The following is a 17,841-nucleotide window of genomic DNA, read 5'->3' as shown; positions in this document are numbered from 1 at the left end:
TATTTGAATATTTAAAATCACATATTCAAATATTATGAATTCTGTACCAGAATTGTATTTGACGGATTAGCCTTTCTACTTGCTTGATATTTAGATTATATCTGATTTATAGTTTCATATTTTACAAAGTGAGTGTTAAAGATCAACATATCACATCTACAAATAAACAAAGCCATATATTTGTAAAATCTAAAATTGACTTTCAGTTAACAAATAAGGCAGTTAACCCTTTAAATCTGTTTCTTGATAAATGGACCAAGACAAATGGTTCAAAATAACTTGGAATAAAATCTTTTATTAGCTAAGAAATTAATTGTTCATTAGCCAAATGTGTAATGCAGACATTCCACAGCTGATGTCCTGATCTTCTGTGCTGCATTAACTTTTCATCTGAGTAAAACAGGAAGTCTCATTTGAAACGCTGATTAGGTTGGTTTAAAATTCAAATTTTAAAACAATTTCAAAAAATTGCTATAGACATACAAACATGATTTAGTTATAATTTAGTCTTTTTAGTTTTTTTTTTAGTCAGAAACTTTTGTTTGAAACACCCCATGAAGGTGAGAAAACCAATATCCTTCTCGTATGTTTACTATGAAAGTAGCTTGAACATTTGCAGTCCTTTGAAAAGCAAACTTACAACCTGATGTTGAGATGTTTTCATTTCTTATAATATTGACAAAATGCAACATTTATTATTTAACATCTGCCAGCAGAACTAAATATCTACCAAGTTAGTCAACTGATATCTAATAATTGCATATAGGAAAAATTATTTTCTTTTCTGCTCCACACTTTACTGTCTTGTCTTTATATGCTATTACTTGTTAGAATAATGTGCTATCATCAGAGTATCAAGACTGGTTTTCTTGCAGTGAAGTGTAGTGCTATGTTGTGTGAAATTTGGTCATTACTGAAATCATTTTTTAATTAAAATAAACATGTAATTGTTTAGTCACTTCTGAATGACTATGGAATGTAAAAAAAAGATAAAAAGCCATTTGATAAAAAAAATATAAAAAAATAAACCATACATTAATTTATCAAGCATTCACACATTGACTTGGATTACTGATGACTCTATTGTTGAATATCCCTTGTAATCCATTTACTGCATTTTATTCAAATGAGGTCAATGTTATGTACGTATGTCAGCAACCAAAATGTCTGGAACGCTGTCATACCTTTCTAGTGTACAAAGTGCCAAATGGTGTAAAAAAAAAGAAAGTAATAATTGTTTGTTATAAACAAAGTGATGTCACGTTTGAGAAATATGCTGTTATAAAATTGTTTTATGTGGATGTGTGATGTCAGATTAAAAGTATTAAGAATGAACTGTTACATGAATGTGACAAAGTCAATAAAGATTTATATTTTACCATGAGACATGACCTGAATCATAAAAAAAAAGTGTATCAATAACTTCATATGGTGGTGTCTCTGTTTCCAATAATCTTTTACTCAGCTTTTTGAATGGTTACAGAAATTTTCATATAAACTTTGGACCACAGATCTTTTTTTTTTTGTTTTTTTAATATATAAATTAAAATGGCAGCCATTTCCATTCACTATTTTTTGTTACAGATTAAACATTCTTAAAGAACAGGAAATAATGTAAAAAAAAATCTATTCTTAAAAAGGAATTCAATTCTGCACCCAGTCTTCTTTTGCCCAGTCAGGCAATTGTGTGGAATACTCAAAGTCAGGCCCTTTGTAGCGTAATGCATGCAAGTACATGACCAGCTCCTTCGCTGTAGGGTCAGGTCGAACAATTTTACACTCTGAACATAAATGATCTCTGACTACCTTGGTTGCATCTGCAGTTCTGGATAATTCCTCATTCTTCTCAGCTGCCTGTGTAATATTCATTTCTGCTTCCTTGTCATTTGAAGTTGATTCTTCGCATGCAGTGCTTCCAGATTCATCCTTGACAGTCAGTGCATTGTTAACCAGAGCAACGCTGCTGGTGCCTGCATCAAGCTCACTCTTTCCAGATACAGCTTCATCGGTGATATCCAAGAGGTGCAAACTCTCCTTGGAACGATGCTCCTCAATAAGAGCTTCCAGCAGCTCCTGATCATTTTTACCCACCAGACCTCCCTTGCCTCTGTTCGGGCCCCAAGCGGAAGAGCCATAAATGGGGTCATTGAGGATGGGGAAGCCCAGATACTGGAGATGTACACGGATCTGGTGCGTGCGCCCTGTGAGTGGGAGACAGCGCACCACACTAGAGCACCCATTGCAGCTGAGTTTCTGGAAAACTGTACGTGAGTCTTTGCCTTTAGGATCCACTCTGCAGAGACCCACCTTGAATGAGACTACCAGAATTGGTTCTTCACACACAACCTCACCGTCAGGAAACTCCCCCTCCACACGACAAACATACTCCTTCTCCAACTGTAACAGTAAGTAAAGCAAAAGATATAACACACAAAAACCTGTTAACAGACAATCTATAGTAAATACACTGTACAATCTATACAACTGTATGCATTAATATAATAAGCTCCTGCAGTTCAAATATGCTTATCAGCTCTACTCATAGCAGTCCTGGGGAAGTAATTAAACTTTGGTTTTTGCCCAATCTACCTTTACATGCTGTACATCCAGCAAAAAAACATGACGTGCACACCTTTTTTATATCCACCTTATATTCAGTAATTTGATTGGAGGGAAAAATTACTATGTTAAAAGTTATTGTCTGGGAGGTTGTGATGACTTCACCTGTCGATCCCGAACCATCTGGTCCAATTTCTGGGACATCTCCAGTGTGCGAGCAAACAGCAGGATGCCTGAGGTGAGGCGATCGAGGCGGTGAACGGTGTGAAGGCCACCAAGACCTCTCTCTTTCCCCAGAATGAAGATGACGGTGTTGTGGCGATAGCGGCCACATGGATGTACAGGAAGAGAGGCAGGTTTGTCTACCACCACAACTTCACCGTCATCCACCAAGACCTGCAATGGCTGACCATTAACAGGGGGCTCATGGCGATGCACAGTGTTCCTCATGAAGTCATTGTTCTGGGGAGTAAAAAAAAAAAAACCTTAAAACCAAATTATGCTTCTTTTAGTGATAGTTTACTTCATATTCCTTACCTTTAGTGTTATATTTAAGTCGTCCACAGGTATTTCATTCAGTCGAATACGTCCTTCTTTAACTGCTTTCTTGTAGTAATTAAGGGGTTCTGCACGAAATTCACTGCTGAAAACCTCTAATAGCGTTTTACCGATCCAACGACCCTTGCAGTAAGTCTTAAAATCAAAATAATAAGGGTGCACTTTTCTAAGTCCTCCCTCAAAGTAGTACGACGTTTCTGCGAAGTGTTCTTGGTTAAAACTTACTCCGGGGTTGAGTTTCTGTGGTGGAGGAACATATCTATCACCAGGTTTCCTCTGTTTGCCTCCCTTTCGCTTCTTACCCCGTTTGTTTCTCTCGTGTTCTTCTTCAGGATCGTCGTTTTTCCTTTTCTTACAGCTTTCGTGTACTCCTTGCTCCTTTTCTATTCCTGCATCGTTTAACTCCTTGGTCTCCATGATGCTGATCTTTGCTCTGAAAGCGCTAACTGTGGCGTGGAAATATCCTTTAAGATGTTTATATTTCGTTATATTTCTATTTACTACGATTTTATCCCACAAAGCAGAAACGTCACCCGGTACACATATCCGTTTAAAACGATTACCATGCAGTAAAGAACAGATCAGTCTATATACACATTTTGTCACACGTATGCCGTTTGCGCCAACATGCCGTGCTGACATGCCCATGTGCGTGTTCTGTCGCAGACTGATGACATCACAAGCAACTACCAACGTAAGCTTGTTTATTAATAAATTAATTACACAGCACGGAAATCTGAATAATTACCATTATGGTTTAACTCAATTAGGAAATATTTTACATAGTGTTTTACAAACAAGGGGCAAGAGGTGTTAAGAAATAAAAGTCTGTGAATCATTTTGACTTTTTATGAAATGGTATAATCCGTATTTTGAAAGAAGGTGGGAAAAAAAATTAAATAACAAACAAACAATCTCGGTGATATAAGGTAATGGCTGTATATATCTATTTTTTTAGAGAAAAAAATGCTTTGTTTATGTTATTATAGTAGAAGAGAACTGGATAGAGCTGGATAGAGCTGGATAGGGCTGGATAGGGCTGGCAGGTTGGACAGAAATCCACAGTTGAAGCAAAGACCTCATGCTCTGTTTTAAGTGTTCTGTGCACCACAACACCAACACCACCTCCTGCAGAAGCAACCACACTGCAATCAGAGCTCACCGCTGGGGACAGAAACAGAGCAACATCGAGATTACAAGATTACAAGACGTTGTGTTGTAAAATGCCGTGCGTTTAGTTTAGATTTAAGCATTAGTTATATCTTCATTAGGTAAGTCTGACACCTAAACATACTCCACATGGTCAGAAGTATGTGGACACTTGACCATCACACCTACTATATGTGGTTCATTTCTAAACTGTTGCCACACACTGGAACTAAGAGACTTGTGCCCCTGTGCACAAAGCGAGGTTCATAAAGACCTGTTTTGCCAAGGTTGGAGAAGAATAATTTATGTGGCTTGACACAACCTCAACCTCACTGAACACATTTAGGATGAACTGGAACAGCACAGGTTGGAATAAATGTGGAATGGGATGTCCACAAACCTTTAGCCATACAGTGTACTAGGAACAGAAAACAAATAATTTTTCTTAAAATGTGTTTCTACTATGGGCAGGGGCTTGGACTTTACAGTGTGTGTGTGTGTGTATATATATAAATATATATATATATATATATTTATATATATATATATATATATATATATATATATTTATATATAAAATCAGCCAAGAAAATGATTCAATGTGGTACATACCTTGGCCACTGATGAAGTCTGTCTGTAAGTGGTACATACACCACCCCCATGAGTGCCTTTTTGACAAAGGTACCATCATTCTGGCGATCATACTGCTCCAGAACCTGGCTCCCACCTTCTGGACCTACAGGCAACACCAGTCTTCCACCTGGTTTCAGCTGCTCGAGAAGCTAAAAATATTATTGACAAAGTTTAAAGGCTGAAATACTTTGAGGTGACGATGGCTTTGTATATTTAAGATATGTTTTTCAAACGGCACTTCACCTTCACAAAATATTCAGAAATTAAAGATGCATTTTAGCATCAGTGGCCACAAATGTTATGCTTATTCTTATATTATAAACTTTTGATAAGAGAACTTGGTAAATTGTGTGCCTACCGCTTTGGGGGTTGTAGGTGCTGCTGCCCCAACATGAATGGCATCATATGGTGCTCCATCTGGAAAACCTAAGCGTCCATCACCGACTGAAAAGGAATCCAGCCATGCTTAGACCAAACAAACTTATTGTGCTTTGGTATAATTTAAAAGTTTGCGTGTGCATCTTTATATATGGGATTTGTAAATATAGTAAACTACAGATAACTACAGCAAGTCTGCCAATTTCATCCTCTCTGATAGAAAAAGTGCTATTCTGAGCTACATGAGGAAGAGCATTTCCTAACCTAACTTTTCACAGTGTGCATTTATCTCACTGCTCTGGGTGAAATTCAATTCAATGGTGTGTCCCAACCAACACAATAAACAATAGTATGTCTAAACTGTAATGACACCAATAGTGCAGTTTGGGATGCAGGCAAAGTATGCGTGAATCAAGAGTGTCAATTTTTCACAGACGTGTTACGAGAAAAAGGTGATGTTGAAAATAGTAGCAGATGAAAAAGCAAAACCATCAGCTTGTTAGCATTCACTATGAGCTGCCTGACCAAAATTAGTGCCCGTGCATCAGCAGGCTGACATGATGTAACTGTGCTCATTCTGCCAGATCATAAACAACACTAAATAATTCAGTCACCTAATGTTAAGTAAAGCGTTACTCCACTGAAATCTCCATTCCCTGAAACTCTAGTCTGCTAATGCTAATAGCTAGCTAAATATAATATAGAATACAAATACATCATTTACAATGTTTGTTTATTTTTTTATCTGTGTGCTGGGTGTATTTTAATTTATAATCTATGTATTCTCTTCTTTAGCCTGGCAAAAATATTTGGAATGAACTAGATAGTAAAATAGTAGAAAGCCTTCCTTCACTAGAGGTTAAAAAAACAGATTGGGCAAATAGACTGCTTACATCACTCATATTTACCAGATATGACTGAGTTATAAATAAATGGCTAATCCTGCTTCCTTTTTCCTCTTATAGTCTATTATCAGACTCATCCTCTCTTTCACTTCTATTTATTTACATTCTCTCCTGACTGGCTGCCACTCTTGCCATGCACAAAATAACCAGACTCCTTTGAGGCCTGAGGCTGGGATGTGAAGCTCTGTAACATATCTCTGCTGGTGTGGAAAGTATCTTTCACGGCAATTCTAATCTGACATCCCTCACACTGCTCTGGCTCTGAATTAGTATTAAAGGACTGTCAGGGTTAATCCTGGTAGCACAGAAAAATCATAGTATAGCAGGTTTTTTTCATTTCTTCTCAAATGATTTTAGTTAACAAAACTCTATGCACCCGGAGGTCTAACTGAATCAATATCAGTCAAGTGAGGAAAGATAAAATAATTTATAAAGCAAGTGTGCTTTGCTGGGAAAGAAAAGCAGACTCTGGTTTATTAATGCATTTCATGCGCAAAACTCTTGTTTGCTGTGGTCTGAGTCCCAGTTTATTATTATTATTTGTATGTGTGTTATGGAAACTAATGATGATGTCATTGGCTCAAACATATGCTCATGCAACTTTACTTTCTGAATAAGTGCAAACCCAAGTATGAGTAGCGTTAACATACACAGGAATCGCGGCACAGTTCCAGTGCAACCGAACTCGCACCATATTCTACAGGACAGGTAGTCACATTACAAATTTTCATGCAAACCAGGCTCTGTTTCTGACCCCCCTAAGTGTCTTACCCATTAGCTTGATCCGTCCAGAGGTCAAGAGCTCCGGATCGTCAGCTTGGACATTTTTCACAGAGGATCGCACTAGTTCTTCTATGTGCTCAATTCCCACAACTTTTCCAGTAGGACCTACCTGCATGTAGAAGATAAAGTTTCAAATGAAAGCAGTTGTTTCTACACAAACTAAAAGTACAACATTCAATCTAGGTGCCATGAATAACATCTTATCTCCCAAGGTACTGCCAGTGGAACTGTTTTAGGGGAATATCTCACATTTCCATGAGGTTACTCCGATTATGACTCATAACACACAATATATAATTTAATATAAGTTAATAGAATTGTCATATGTGTGCAGTTAAATATGTTCTCCTATCTGAAAAGAAGTTGGGGTAGAAGTTGGGGTAAGTGCAGAGTAAACCTTTATACAGCCACAGTTGAGGGTAGGGATCTTCAAGACCAACAGTGACAGTCTGGTAAATCTGCACTCATACCCGGTGTATTTTTAATGTCAAATATTTAAAACAAATCACAGCAGTCAATGAAAAAATAACAATAATTAAATAGAAATAGCTCTTTCATATACTATTGCCATGTTTGTATAATTATAAGATATTGTATAATAATTATGTTGTGAAGCTCACCATTCTTGCAAAGCAGGCTGTGAGATAACCGCTCCCTGAGCCAACATCCAGGGCTGAAGCTCCATCAGTTAACTTGTCACTGAGAATTTCAAGAGCATGTGCATGCTAGAGAGAACAGTCAGATTGTCAGACCAAATTCATCCTCCACATGTGCAGTCACACCATCACTATAGCAACAATCTGTACCCTATTAAGTCTGGTTTGGATCAATGGAATTAAATTGTATTCTTACACCTTGCACAAGCTACACAATCTTACACACATGCCTGGCTATACCTACTCACTAACTTACCATATGAGGAGCACTGATGGTGGCCTTGTACCCTTTTAAGAGAGCAAGAAACAATGTGCATTTACGTTTAGTATAATTTTTTTTTTTTATTCTTCTAAACAGTTTGTAATTTAAGCATATCTGTTTGACTATGAACACACCTATTGACTGGGGAGAATCTTCGTACGGGTTGTCTCTGGAATAGATGCCCCTATCGGTGGCAAGCATGGCCTCGAACACTCTATCACTACGGATGACTCCATGCTCTGTCATGTAAACGAATAAGCACATACCATCAACTCTATATGAAAAGGAATATCAAATGTGTAGAGTTTCATTAAAGTTATATTCTGCACAAGTCGTCTTGTATTTTTCGCCAAGCTCTTACCTTGCAAACGGCTTATAAGTTGGGAATGTGTTTTGCCACTAGATATCCATGCCATTGTCCTGGTTAGAAGCAACCCCATAGGGAAAGCCAGTGCTGCCAGCCTGGCCACACTCCACATTTCCTGGACAAGGATCACCTGCAGCACATTCCCAAATTATGTTTTTTTTTTTTAAGTTGTCTATATTTAAGTTAAAATTTATACTCAAACAGTAAATATTTAAAAAAAAAAAAAAAAAAGGTGTGGAATTTATTTTATTTTGAGGCAAAAAACACAATACTCCACATAGACATCCATGTTTTGGTTCTTAAAATGTACAGCCAAAACCACAATAAAAACTGTTTAACATTTCATGCTGTGAATTAAATATTTGAATGTACCTACAAAAGACATAACTATTATCTGAACTAGTTTGGCAGCTAGTTTCTCCTCTTGCAGTTACATATGTGTATTACTAGTGGTGGCTCAGTGATGAAATGGTCACCAGTGTGATGGAAAATTTTACTAGGAAGTTGTTTGTGAAGTTCTGACCTTCTGTTTGTGTGACTAGATGTTAATTGTGACTAGAAATTGTTATTACCAGAGATGGTTTGTGTCAAATATTAGGTGGTCAGAACAAGCTGGATACGAGATGGCGAGACTCAGGCTTTGTTATCCTGATCAGGCTACTGTTATCCTGATCCGGAGATGATCAGGCATTGTAATGTTGTCAATGAGTGACAATGTATTCCTTTCTTCAGTTTCTGTATTTGAATCATAATATATATATATCATATATATATTTGAATCATATATATAAAATCTCAATGTAACGAATGAACAGGGCCCTTCCTCTCTCATGTTACATGAGGAGCATTGGGTCCAGTTGCGAAGCACAAATAAATTGTGAAACTTTTCACTCTGGCCCAAGACTGTCAGTGTGCTATTTTCTCAAAACCTTTACAACAAGCTGGCACAGTCAGCAGGATTCTGTGCTTGAGGGTCAGCAATGAGAACTCCTGAGGAGGTGTACTGCGGGGGCTGTTAACTTCAACCTGGCTCCAAGTGTAAGAGGACTCAGGACCGACAGTTAAAGGACAGTGGTGGCTCAGTGATTAAATTGTTACCAGTTAGAAGACAGTGATGGCTTAGTGATTATAAATAAATAAATAAATAAATAAACTTGATTTTGAGAGTTCAAAACTAACATTAAACTATAGGTGTACCCTTACTAACATTAACTTCAGTGCTAACATAAAACAACAAACACACACACACACACACACACACACAAACACACAAACACACACCAGTAATGTATTGAAGTTGAAAAAGAGTTTGTTTATTAACTCGATTAAAGATGGGACGTTGATGTAGTAGACAGTAAATCTGTATCTGATGTTTGGGATTATTTTACTCATTAAACCACATAAATGGTACATTACGTAAAATATTCGTGTGCATATTACTGAGCCTACCTTGACTACTGTTGAGGCCAAAAGTCAGCGTCGCTTTCGATGACCTACATGCAAAGATTTGACATTTATAGATGTTAAAGGAACAGAAAGGCACGCGCGCTGTGCACTGGACACAACACGGCTACTACGTCATCTGAATGTGTGCACGCGCGCTGTCCGAAGCGTTTAATCTACTCAAACTCAAGTTTAACGCCAAAACAATGTACGACGTTGGTCTATTTTTGCACACCAATATTTCCCACGATATAACTTTTGTACGTGTAACTTTCCATTAAATAATAATACTCACTGAAAACGAATTAATAAAACGCAATATAAACAATCTTACGTTTCACCCTAAAGCAACTTACGTTGGTGTTTGTACAAACGGAAGCCCAACCCTTGCGCACAAGGCATAACCAATCACAACGATAAACATATTGACAGAGGGGTCTGTTGTCCAATGAAAATCCAGAACCGATAATACGTTTCGGATGGGTTTCTGTTTACCTAGGAAGCCTGGCTCCAAGCTGAAATGTTCATGTCCATACGTTAAGAGGTTAATTTAACTGTTAACGATTTCTGAATTAGGAGAACATTAACTACGTTTAAGGTAAGAATGAAAGATAGATTTCGGCTGTGTTACATGTACAGATCACGTTGTCAGGGATATTGCTAGGTGGATGCTGCTAGTTCTGGTGTTATTCGGGGCAGAAATACATTAATCAGACAGAACTATCAAGAAATGAATCTGACACACATAAGGAGGTATTATGATGTTGTTCGTTCAGGATGTGTTAGTTGAGATATCTGTAATACACATCTGTTGTTTGGGTTGATGAGCAAACACAAACATCTCAAGCCCCAGAACCCCACTACACATATACACAAACCCCTATCGCATTTAAATTCATGTACTCATTATTAGTAGTAGTAGTACATTCATTCATTTTCAGTAATCTCTGTATCCTGGCCAGAGTGGCTCCTATGGGGCGATTAGAGTAGCAAATCCACACATGAAGGAAACCCAAGGAAGAACATGTGCAAATCCATTCATGTTCCATTCAGCTGAAGTTCACAACTTGTAATTCCCAACATCCATCCAGGAAAAGGTAAAAAAAATAGCTCCTTTTTAGTTCACATCAAATCAGATATACACACCATGTGCTTTTTACCTTTAAACCTTTATTAGTTATACTGTATATGCTGTAAGTGTTTGCTTTAGATCAATCAACATACAAAAATGTTCACTTTAACAAGAAACAAGTGTTAGCAGCTGTTTGGGGTTAAATGAGCATAAGATAAGATATACCTTTATTCGTCCCACAATGGGGAAATTTCACTGTTACAGCGGCCAAGAGTAATAAAATGCAAATATATAAAAAGAATGGAGACATAATATAATATACAGTGTGTACAAAACAAAATTTATAAAAAGATGTATATTACACATAGGTAATATTGCACGTTTTTCAAAATTTCTGTTATTGCACATCGTCGCTGTCAGGCGGAATCCTCATATCTCCAAAACCGTTATTTTTCAGGAAATTAAAAAAATGCCGTACCTTATCTGCAGTGCACAGGGTTTAGTCTGCGTTGCAGTGGATTGTCTTGCGCTCAATTCCTGTCCTCAGACGAGCACCAGAACTAGCGGGGGTCAAGATTTTTTTTCTTTGAGCCCAGTGTTTTGAAGACATTTACCTCAGAAGACGTGTTGATTAGTTGCGACTCTTCTTGAGGAGAAATATGCTACGAAGCTCTCCCACGGAGTGAGGAAGAGGTGGACAGTTGAAGTGTCCAATGGAGTTATGAGATTTGCGCTCAAGCTATTTTCAAGACTTTAGATTGGTTAATAACTTGTAAAAACAACAGACCCACGTGGGGACTGACCAATAGCATCGATATGTGAAAAAATATGAAATTGACCAAATTTGGACATACGAGGTTTCTGCCCGACAGCGACAACATGTTTAAAATAGTCATCACTCATCACTCATGAGATGGCTTGATAGTTGCTAACAAAAGCAAACGGTTTTTTTTCTGCAGTTCTACGCATTGTTTTCACCTCACACACCCCTGCTGTTCACGGGTAAATCAGTTTGGCTGATGCTGTTATTTCCAGATCTTGTGCTGTTATTTCCATATGGTGTTTTCATGGTGGAAAATTATGTCACAATAATAATGCGACATAATTAATCATGTAGTCGTACTTAGTTTACGCTTCTCCACGTCATGTCCCTGCTTACCTGGGTTTCCTCCTAAGGCTCTGTTTTTCCAACAGTCCAAGAGCATGCATGTAGGGGGGCTGGTTAGGGCTTTTCAACATGAATGATTTGTGATTACAATTAAATTATTTTTCATTTGCCTGTTCTCCCTGTGTTTCAGGGTTTTCCCCCAAGATACAAAAAGACATTCTGTGGGCTGATTGGCATAGCATGTGAATGTGTGAGTGTGAGTGATTGTGTCCTGCGATGGCTCCGTGCGCATATATATGTGTGAACACTTATGTTAGAACACTTTGAAAATTTGCATTGCATTAAAATAACATAAATGTGAAAACTGGCCAGTACTATGACTAGATATAGTAAATTGCCCCTATATGTGAATATATGTGTGTGTGCATGGGTGCATGTGTTGCCGGAATTGGCTCTGGACACACTGTGATCCAGACCAAGATAAAGTGGTTACTGAAGACAAAGTGAGAGAGAGAGACAGGTCATTTTTTTCACCCAGAAATGATGTCTACTCTGAGCTGTCACCTTTACATAAATGGCAGATTACAAGGAATATACTGTAAATATCTTTACTGTAAATTTCTTTTAAACCAGTTGGGGAGCCATTGATCACTGTTGGACTGCAAAACGAATATTTACTCGAGTGAACAGTTAAGCGCACAGCCATTATTTCATTGCAATCACAGTTTACCTCATGGGCAAGAGGGGTTTAATAATGACAAACTGCTCCTTCACTTCAAGAATGTGCTAGCAACTGGAGGCATGTATTTTAGAAAATCACCACCAGTCAGTATACAAAACATTTATGTTTTTTAGAAATATTTTGATTATTATTTACAATGATATTAACACAAAATTAGTTTCTGTATTTTGTGTTGAATTCTGTGACAGATTGTTGACGAGTGTTGAATGTTTTTAGAGTCCTTTACTGACCGCAAGCAGACACTTGTGCTTTTGTTATTGGTTTATTTGTATTTGTGAGGAAACAATTGATAAATGCTAATAAGACATGAAGAAATAGGCTGTTTGAATGCTTTCCAACTCCTCCAGTAACACTGTTTTGCCAAATTACTCCTACATGCTTGATCTGAATGAAATATGTAGTGTTGTTAAATCCTCAGTGAATCCCTTCTCAAGCTATTTGATTAGAACACAAGTAAAGTACACGTGTGGTGCAGCTGGTAATTTGTTTCGTGTTTATAAACAAAAGTTTCTAAGGCCAAAAATTTCATCTGATTTCACTTTCTTCAAACTCTGTTTCTTTTCTGTTTGGTAGCATGAACTCCATCATCACCCTGACAAAACTGCAGCAGCAATTTGTAACTAATGTTATACCTCAAATGATTGATCAAACTGAACTTCAGAAGAAGTAGGTCAGAAAAACCCTCACATTGCAAGCTTTGATTACAGAGTTGGCAATTGTTTTTACAGCTACGCTCACTCTAGCAGAGACATGACTGATGATTCCGAAGGTGTTGAGATCCGGTCCAGCGGTGATTTGTGGTCAGAGATCTGCTCAGATCTTCCAGAGCCAGTGGAGCACGGGACCACTGACGAACACTTCACAGATTCATTTCAGCCTCAGTGTCCTGTGAGCAACCAGAGCAGCTTCATCCCTCCTAGCAACCTTATGTCTTCCAGTCAGTGGGAACCGATGGCAGATTCTGCAGTCTACATCGCCAGCTTGGGTATGGGAACATGTGTATTGACTTGCTTTGCTGATAATGGACTTTATTTTAAAGGGTAAAAAAAAAAACGAATCTACTGTGACCTTTGAGGGAGAGTGTGTTGTATTACAGAAAACCGTTTGAAGAGGATTAAAGGTCAGTCAAATGAAGTCACATCCAGGGAAATGCTGCGCTCATTGTCTCAGGCCAAAAAGGAGTGCTGGGACAGGTTCCTCCATGATGCCCAGACTTCAGAGTTATTCCAGGAAGGAGATCTGGATCAGAGGCAAGTGAAGAACAAGTCACAACAGTTTATTCTACTCTGGTGTTCCTTTGGGCATGTTGATTAACAAATGAGTGTGTCAAGTCATTTGATTGTTTTCACCAAAAAGAATAGAATAGATTCAACTATATCAATACAACATGCCAGCGAGTGTCTGTAGATATTGTGAATAAGTCGTTCATTTCATTCACTCAACACAGTCATTTAAAAACAGAATGTTTTCTAGAGTTTTTCTATTATGGTTTAAAATTTGCATGTCCAATTTTCAGTCCATGCAAATGATTCCTGATCAAGACCCGTCCATAAAACTGACTGATGGAACAGTGGTTCAAAAAAGGTGTTACAGACTTAGGGTGACCCCATCCACAGCAATCCCGTGAGTCACTGGCTGTCCATGAATATCAGTCCCCAGCAGAGTGCACACTAGGCGACGAAAGTCCAACCGGGGTAGGGCGTCAGGTTTGATGAAGTAGGTCCAGAAGAAGAGGTGCTCAGCCTAGGAGCTCAGAACACTGGGAGCGTGAGAGTGGCTGGGGTGATTGGAGATTGTAATCTCATAATCTCCTGTAATTGGAGATTGTAATTATGTGATGGACAATGTACATTATGAGCAAAGTGCAGACAGGGTCTAGCTATGACAGAATAACTAAAGACACAAACATGAGGGCTTCTTGGAACATTAAATGTCCCACCACTCCGAAGTCAGCAAACCAGAGAGACTTGCAAGGGTGGTAAGGTGACAGCATCCAGGCATCCCAGTTCACCAAACACTGCATGTCCATGAACTCTGCAGATCTGCTGCTTTACCTAAGAAAAGCTATTCATGAAAGCTAAACTAAACTACGGTGGCCGGGAAGTGCAAAACAAATTAACAAAACCAAAAACACATTAACAAAACCGAAAACACATTAACAAAACCCAAACCAAATTAACAAAACCGAAAACACATTAACAAAACCCAAACCAAATTAACAAAACCGAAAACACATTAACAAAACCCAAACCAAATTAACAAAACCCAAACCAAATTAACAAAACCGAAAACACATTAACAAATTCGAAAAAAGTCAGACAACCCAGAAACGGTAGTGTATCGTTTTTGAATGGAAACTTACCGATCATTGGACAAGACACCTGTCACTCAAGATATACAGGTATGGAATCTTATGTGTAATGTGTAAAGTTCTCCATTTAAATAAAGTTCTCCGTTCAAGAAAATAACAGAATTAATCCACAGTAATCCATTCCATCCATCCATTCCAACTTTTCCCTGTGGCAGACTGTTGAACTTCATGTATACTTTGAGTGACAGGTGTCTTGTCCAATCACAAACTATACCAACCGCTTCCGGGTTGTCTGAAATGTCGTTGTGTTTTCTGATTTGTTCATTTGTTTTCTGATTTGTTAATTTGTTTTCTGATTTGTTAATGTGTTTTCTGATTTGTTAATGTGTTTCATGCACCGATTCAGACAACCCGGAAGCGGTAGGTATAGTTTGTGAATGGAAACTTACCGATCATTGGACAAGACGACTGTCATTAAAGATATACAGGTGAATGAAAGGTGTCTCGTCTGATGATGGTAAGTTTCCATTAACAAATTATACCAACCGCTTCCGGGTTGTCTGACTTGTTAATGTGTTTTTGGTTTTGTTAATTTGGTTTGGGTTTTGTTAATTTGGTTTGGATTTTGTTAATTTGGTTTGGGTTTTGTTAATTTGGTTTGGATTTTGTTAATTTGGTTTGGGTTTTGTTAATTTGGTTTGGGTTTTGTTAATTTGTTTTGCACTTCCCGGCCACCGTACTAAACACATGATTGGTCTTAAACACCGAGACTGTGTCTTGTGTCCTGAAGACTAATTGGAAAGCTGTTCCATAACTGTGCTCTGTAAGAAAAAATCTCTACCCCTTGCTGTAGCCTTTTGTTCTTGAGGTACAACCAAATAGCCTGCACTTATTGATCAAAGTAGGTGTGACGGATCATAAAAGACAAAGATCGCTCAGGTACTGTGGTGCGAGACCATTAAGTGCTTTAGAAGTCAGTAATAGTATTTTCTAATCAATGCAAAACTTGATTGGGAGCCAATGTAGTGTGGATAAGGTAGGGGTGATGTGTTCATTTCTTCTGGTTCTAGTTAGGACTCTAGCTCCTGCTTTCTGAACTAGCTGAAGCTTGCCTACTGGAACATCCAGACAGAAAAGCATTACAATAATCCAACGTAGAGGTAACAAATGTATGAACTAGTGTTTTTGCATCGTGTAGTGACATCATATTTCTTATCTAATCTTATATTCTTTATAAGGGGAGAAACAATTGTCCTAAAACACAACCTTGCTGTATACCAGACATTATTTTAGTATGTTTAGAGTAGTCACCATTTAGATTTATGAACTGATAGTGATCAGTCAAATAAGACCTGAGCCAGGAGAGGGCTGTGCCTTTAATATCAACAACATGTTTTAACCTATCAAGTAAAATAGCATGGTCTATGGTGTCAAAAGCAGCACTAAGATCGAGTAACACCAGCAAAGAGATACAACCCTGATCAGAGGCCAGTAACAGTCATTCACAACTTTAACCAGTGCTGTATCTGTTCTGTGATGAGGCCTAAATCCTGACATACATTTCATGAACGTTACTCCTATGAAGGTATGAGCATAACTGCTGTGCTACAACCGTTTCTAGGAGATAAAGGGGAAGTTTGATATTTCTGCTAGAACACACTATTATAACAATGTTCTTTTTTTTTTTTTTAAAAAAACGAAAAGTTACCAGTTCATTAATAATCAGTAGGCCTACCTCTCTTGTTCAGAGCCAAAGTAAAAGACGTATCAGTTCAAAAAATCCACCAATGACATGCACCATCACATCCTGCACTTCACTTTTAAATTGCGATTATACCTCATGCTCAGTGAGACCAAGATCGTGAACAAGTGAGACTTGCATCAGGACTGAATAAATGACGTCTCGCATTTCTTTCATTCGGGGTGATCTTTCTTTTTGTTTAACCAAGCAAATCCCACAATGGACTAATTCCTTTAGTTCATACTGAACCACATGTCCCAGATTGTTCAGAAACACTACCGTTCTCATTCAGACTCAGCAGTAAGTCTCATTCAGTAAGAGGCACTTTCATTCAGGTCCAGCCAGTGACATGCTCCTTTTACAGCCTGTACTCCAGTGCAGTCAGGGGAAAGGAGTCATATGTTTAACACATGCAGGAATAAAGTGTGTGAGAAATAGGAGTTGTTGACCTGAATCACCACTAACAATTCAGTATTTTATATTTACAATATGGATACTTATTAAGGTGTTTATATGACCTTCTATTCATTTGCTCATCTGTTCACAGTATAAATACATGTATATTGCACAGCTGATGGATATCCAGCCTTGACCTTTAAAACTGAAGTACACTGTAATAATTTATTGCTCCTTTCCTCTGCAGTGCTTTGGAGCAGCTGAAGCGTTGGTTTTCTCCAGAGCGTGTAGCAATCAGTGCAGAAGAGCTGGAGTACCTCCTATTTCCGTCTAAGAGCAGAGAGAGCGCTCCACATCACCCATCCAGTATAGGTTATTCCACCGAAGAGCTGGACGAGGAAGAATGTTCAAGTCCCGAGAAATAAGTTGCATCATTCCCCCATAGATTGTAGTACCATAAAGCAGGAGATGGTCATGTATTTGAGATTCCGTAGTAATAATGAAAATGTTTTAAAGGAGAACACCACACTCAAATGAAACTCACATTAAATATGTTCATATTGAAATATCTGTACAAGTGATTGGCTGATCTTTTATTGATTTATTGGTTGATGCAGCATTTTTTTTACAAGGGGACAATTGCCGACACAGTTACAGTAGTGTTCAGAAGGAAGAAAAAATGTGAGGTCCTAAAAACAAAAGAACATTTTCTCACACACCATTTTTAGTAACATGATATATCCAGGGGAGACATTGGGCTCAGTTCCATAAGCATTGC

At 38.0% G+C, this 17,841-nt stretch overlaps 3 protein-coding genes across 8 annotated transcripts in view; 1 reads left to right on the top strand and 2 right to left on the bottom strand.

The window, feature by feature from the left end:
• Positions 1–268: 268 nt before the first annotated feature.
• Positions 269–3,873, bottom strand: rpusd2 (RNA pseudouridine synthase domain containing 2). Its single transcript, XM_060880086.1, has 3 exons — positions 3,097–3,873; positions 2,725–3,021; positions 269–2,397 (listed from the first exon to the last, which is right to left on the bottom strand). Exons 1-3 carry the CDS (start codon positions 3,763–3,765, stop codon positions 1,645–1,647), a joined length of 1,719 nt encoding a protein of 572 aa, XP_060736069.1. The 5' UTR covers positions 3,766–3,873; the 3' UTR covers positions 269–1,644.
• A 90-nt stretch (positions 3,874–3,963) lies between these two features.
• pcmtl (l-isoaspartyl protein carboxyl methyltransferase, like) lies at positions 3,964–10,112 on the bottom strand. Of its 2 annotated transcripts, XM_060880087.1 has the most exons (10): positions 10,050–10,112; positions 9,700–9,743; positions 8,245–8,380; positions 8,018–8,122; positions 7,878–7,909; positions 7,586–7,690; positions 6,954–7,074; positions 5,258–5,343; positions 4,879–5,048; positions 3,974–4,281 (listed from the first exon to the last, which is right to left on the bottom strand). In XM_060880087.1, the coding sequence occupies exons 3-10, from the start codon at positions 8,360–8,362 to the stop codon at positions 4,269–4,271; spliced, it is 750 nt and encodes a 249-aa protein (XP_060736070.1). In that variant the 5' UTR covers positions 8,363–8,380; positions 9,700–9,743; positions 10,050–10,112; the 3' UTR covers positions 3,974–4,268. The 2 variants fall into 2 exon arrangements, with proteins under 2 accessions (XP_060736072.1, XP_060736070.1); XM_060880089.1 differs by lacking the exon at positions 10,050–10,112 and having other exon boundaries at positions 3,964–4,281; positions 9,700–9,706.
• Positions 10,113–10,156: 44 nt separating this feature from the next.
• The window catches only part of ccdc32 (coiled-coil domain containing 32), a 7,920-nt gene continuing 235 nt past the window's right edge, over positions 10,157–17,841 (top strand). The window contains exons 1-5 of one of the 5 annotated variants that reach the window (XM_060880094.1): positions 10,157–10,291; positions 10,656–10,790; positions 13,344–13,600; positions 13,712–13,865; positions 17,311–17,841. The exon at positions 17,311–17,841 is cut by the window's right edge and continues 235 nt beyond it. In XM_060880094.1, coding sequence (XP_060736077.1) covers positions 13,366–13,600; positions 13,712–13,865; positions 17,311–17,488 — 567 coding nt within the window. In that variant the 5' untranslated portion in view covers positions 10,157–10,291; positions 10,656–10,790; positions 13,344–13,365 and the 3' untranslated portion in view covers positions 17,489–17,841. Of the gene's footprint in view, positions 10,292–10,655; positions 10,791–12,117; positions 12,124–13,188; positions 13,282–13,343; positions 13,601–13,711; positions 13,866–17,310 lie in introns of those variants that run through there. The other 4 variants (XM_060880092.1, XM_060880090.1, XM_060880091.1 and 1 more) reach the window with 4 other exon arrangements.

The sequence above is a fragment of the Tachysurus vachellii genome, chromosome 10 (genome assembly GCF_030014155.1).
Source record: "Tachysurus vachellii isolate PV-2020 chromosome 10, HZAU_Pvac_v1, whole genome shotgun sequence".
In the NCBI taxonomy this organism is placed as follows: domain Eukaryota; kingdom Metazoa; phylum Chordata; class Actinopteri; order Siluriformes; family Bagridae; genus Tachysurus; species Tachysurus vachellii.
The sequence above is the reverse complement of the archived record's forward strand: the minus strand, read 5'-3'. Positions and strand labels throughout refer to the sequence as shown.

Excerpts from the sequence above, each read along its gene's own strand:
- rpusd2 (XM_060880086.1), bottom strand. The coding sequence starts at position 3,765 with ATGGGCATGTCAGCACGGCATGTTGGCGCAAACGGCATACGTGTGACA. Across the intron at positions 3,022-3,096 it reads ACTTAAATATAACACTAAAG|AACAATGACTTCATGAGGAA; the intron begins GTAAGGAATATG and ends TTTACTCCCCAG. Across the intron at positions 2,398-2,724 it reads AGATGGTTCGGGATCGACAG|TTGGAGAAGGAGTATGTTTG; the intron begins GTGAAGTCATCA and ends TTACTGTTACAG.
- pcmtl (XM_060880087.1), bottom strand. The coding sequence starts at position 8,362 with ATGTGGAGTGTGGCCAGGCTGGCAGCACTGGCTTTCCCTATGGGGTTG. Across the intron at positions 8,123-8,244 it reads ACTTATAAGCCGTTTGCAAG|AGCATGGAGTCATCCGTAGT; the intron begins GTAAGAGCTTGG and ends TTTACATGACAG. Across the intron at positions 7,075-7,585 it reads CAGCCTGCTTTGCAAGAATG|GTAGGTCCTACTGGAAAAGT; the intron begins GTGAGCTTCACA and ends TTCTACATGCAG.